Below are 2094 nucleotides of genomic sequence, written 5' to 3'. Positions count from 1 at the left end.
GAATTACGTATTTTTGGCCCTCCTTGTCAGCAACGTCACCAATACGTAGTTTTAGTAAGCCAATAAGATAATTTAATTTTTTGGTTACGTGTTGAAGGAAGGGGCTCCATACTCGGCTATGAGTCGGACAGAAGTAAAGGCCAAACGTTGTCCATTCCGTCTTAAAAAAATAAATCTGTGCACATAACTAGAAAAAAATATCAATAGTGGGTTTAGAAGGTAATCCTTCAAATTCTGTAACGCTTTTACCACGTTTTTCTGATATCTATGCACGGCATAACTTTATAAAACATACATGATTGCCTAATTTAGTATGTGAAAGACACGTCAATGCATGAATGAGGAATTCTTCATATATGCACAATTGCAAATTCCATGCATTTTCTTTGACATTTAAACTCTACAAAAATATCCGTGTTTTGCGACTAAAAATTTTAAATGACTGTTTATAAAAGTTAATCAGATTCATATCCAAAATGCATAATTATTCCCTATACGTGAAAACGTGTATTTAAAATTACGTAACACCCAGTGATTTCGTTTCTTTAAAATATTTCGAAAAAAATTGTAATTCCATTTCATGTTCTACCCCATTTAACTTTCAGCGTTTCAGGGAGTTAGTAGAAGATTATTTCGGTTATAACAACAGCTACTGCCGCTGACAACAGCATGAGAAGAAAGTAGAAAGGAACGCTGACGCTACTCAGGTCCAAGGCTACTGTGCTTTGCAATGGTCTCTTCCACGTGAACTGTTCAATAGAGTACTGCAACGCTAGTTTATGATACTTCAAAACTTGCTTTTCGAACATCGGTTCTACCCTGAAACAAAACCGAAATTAACGCTTTTAATAGGTTTAAAATGAAATTGTTACTGACATCAATTGAGCGTTCAATTGTGGTATACTTCGGATCCAAGAGGTGTTGAAAATGAAGTGTTTGTAGTCGAGGTTAAAAACTTGTCTCGAAAAGTAAAATCCTCCTTTTTTCAAAAAGAACTCTTTATCCGTCTCGAAATCATTCAATAACAATCCGAAGATAAAATTCATCGAGTATGAGTTTATGATCAGAGCTCTTTCCCCCGAGAAAATAACTTGGAACGAATCAATCACTGAAGGATTGTAGAACTTGACTATTTTCTCCTCATCGAAAGCTTCTATCCATTTCTTAGCAACTGGGTCCCGGGCCACCTGATACAAAGCAATGACGTCAGAATAATATATAAAGGACTTAACTCGAAGGATAATATTCACCCAATCTTTAATATATTTGAAATCGTCTCGATCTATAAATGCAGGCTCAATTCCCGATTTGATCAAGTCCGAGAGAGTGTCGATGCAGTTGTATGTTTCCGTCGAGAAGTCCGTACGCAAGTAACAACCCAAGAAGAACAGAATGAAAGTCACTCCGATAAGCCACGATGAAACGAGTAGACGACAAGTAATGTGCGGCAGAACAGCAGGAATCGCTACAAAACATGATTGTCCTATTCGCTTTAGGTCTAAATAAGGGCCCATCTTTCGTAATTAAGGGGGTTATATGTATCTCCTGTACGAAGTTGAATTAGTTTTAAATATTAGGGATGACGTATAATTGCTTACGTTCGGCGCAGAAGAGTGACGCCTGCTCCCAAACATTTTCAAGGGCTTCTTGGGTCATTTTCTTGACAACTTTCTTGGTGGGCACCGATTTGTATTTGTTGGTTACGATGGAATGAATGAGGAGCAAAATTGACAGGAGTACCAAGGTTAACGCTAATAAAATTCGCACCTAAAAGAAACATTATCGAAACTCAAAGAATATTTAATATTGTTATTGACCAAAATTTACTTCGGTGTCCATATTTAAGAAGGACCAAGAATTGGACGCGTCTGTTACTTTGGGGATAGACACGATAATCATCTCCTTTATTCCGACGGGCGGAGACGGAGTGAAATGGTCCAATCGAGTACGGAAAAATGAACTTGGCTGATTCTGTGCAATAACATGCGACTTCTAAAACCGGCGAAAGGGTTAATTACTTATTAAATAGGTTATTGTTCAGATTTTTTCAATATTTTCCGTAAAATCGCATACCTTGAAAAAATTTGGTTTATT

At 36.9% G+C, this 2094-nt stretch overlaps 1 protein-coding gene across 1 annotated transcript; it reads right to left on the bottom strand.

The window, feature by feature from the left end:
• Nucleotides 1–488: 488 nt before the first annotated feature.
• LOC149679522 (uncharacterized) lies at nucleotides 489–1059 on the bottom strand. The gene is made up of 2 exons (XM_089835726.1): nucleotides 877–1059; nucleotides 489–819 (listed from the first exon to the last, which is right to left on the bottom strand). The coding sequence occupies exons 1-2, from the start codon at nucleotides 1044–1046 to the stop codon at nucleotides 618–620; spliced, it is 372 nt and encodes a 123-aa protein (XP_089691852.1). The 5' UTR covers nucleotides 1047–1059; the 3' UTR covers nucleotides 489–617.
• Between the last annotated feature and the right edge of the window lie 1035 nt (nucleotides 1060–2094).

Source organism: Phalangium opilio, unplaced genomic scaffold, assembly GCF_054372755.1.
Source record: "Phalangium opilio isolate 3A_F unplaced genomic scaffold, DU_Popi_V2 ptg000041l_1, whole genome shotgun sequence".
In the NCBI taxonomy this organism is placed as follows: Eukaryota; Metazoa; Arthropoda; class Arachnida; order Opiliones; family Phalangiidae; genus Phalangium; species Phalangium opilio.
Note: the sequence above shows the minus strand (reverse complement) of the source record. Positions and strands in the feature narration are given on the sequence as shown.

Coding starts and splice junctions, on each gene's coding strand:
- LOC149679522 (XM_089835726.1), bottom strand. CDS start 1,046: ATGAATTTTATCTTCGGATTGTTATTGAATGATTTCGAGACGGATAAA. Junction 820..876: donor CAATTGAACGCTCAATTGAT/GTCAGTAACAAT, acceptor GTTTTGTTTCAG/GGTAGAACCGATGTTCGAAA.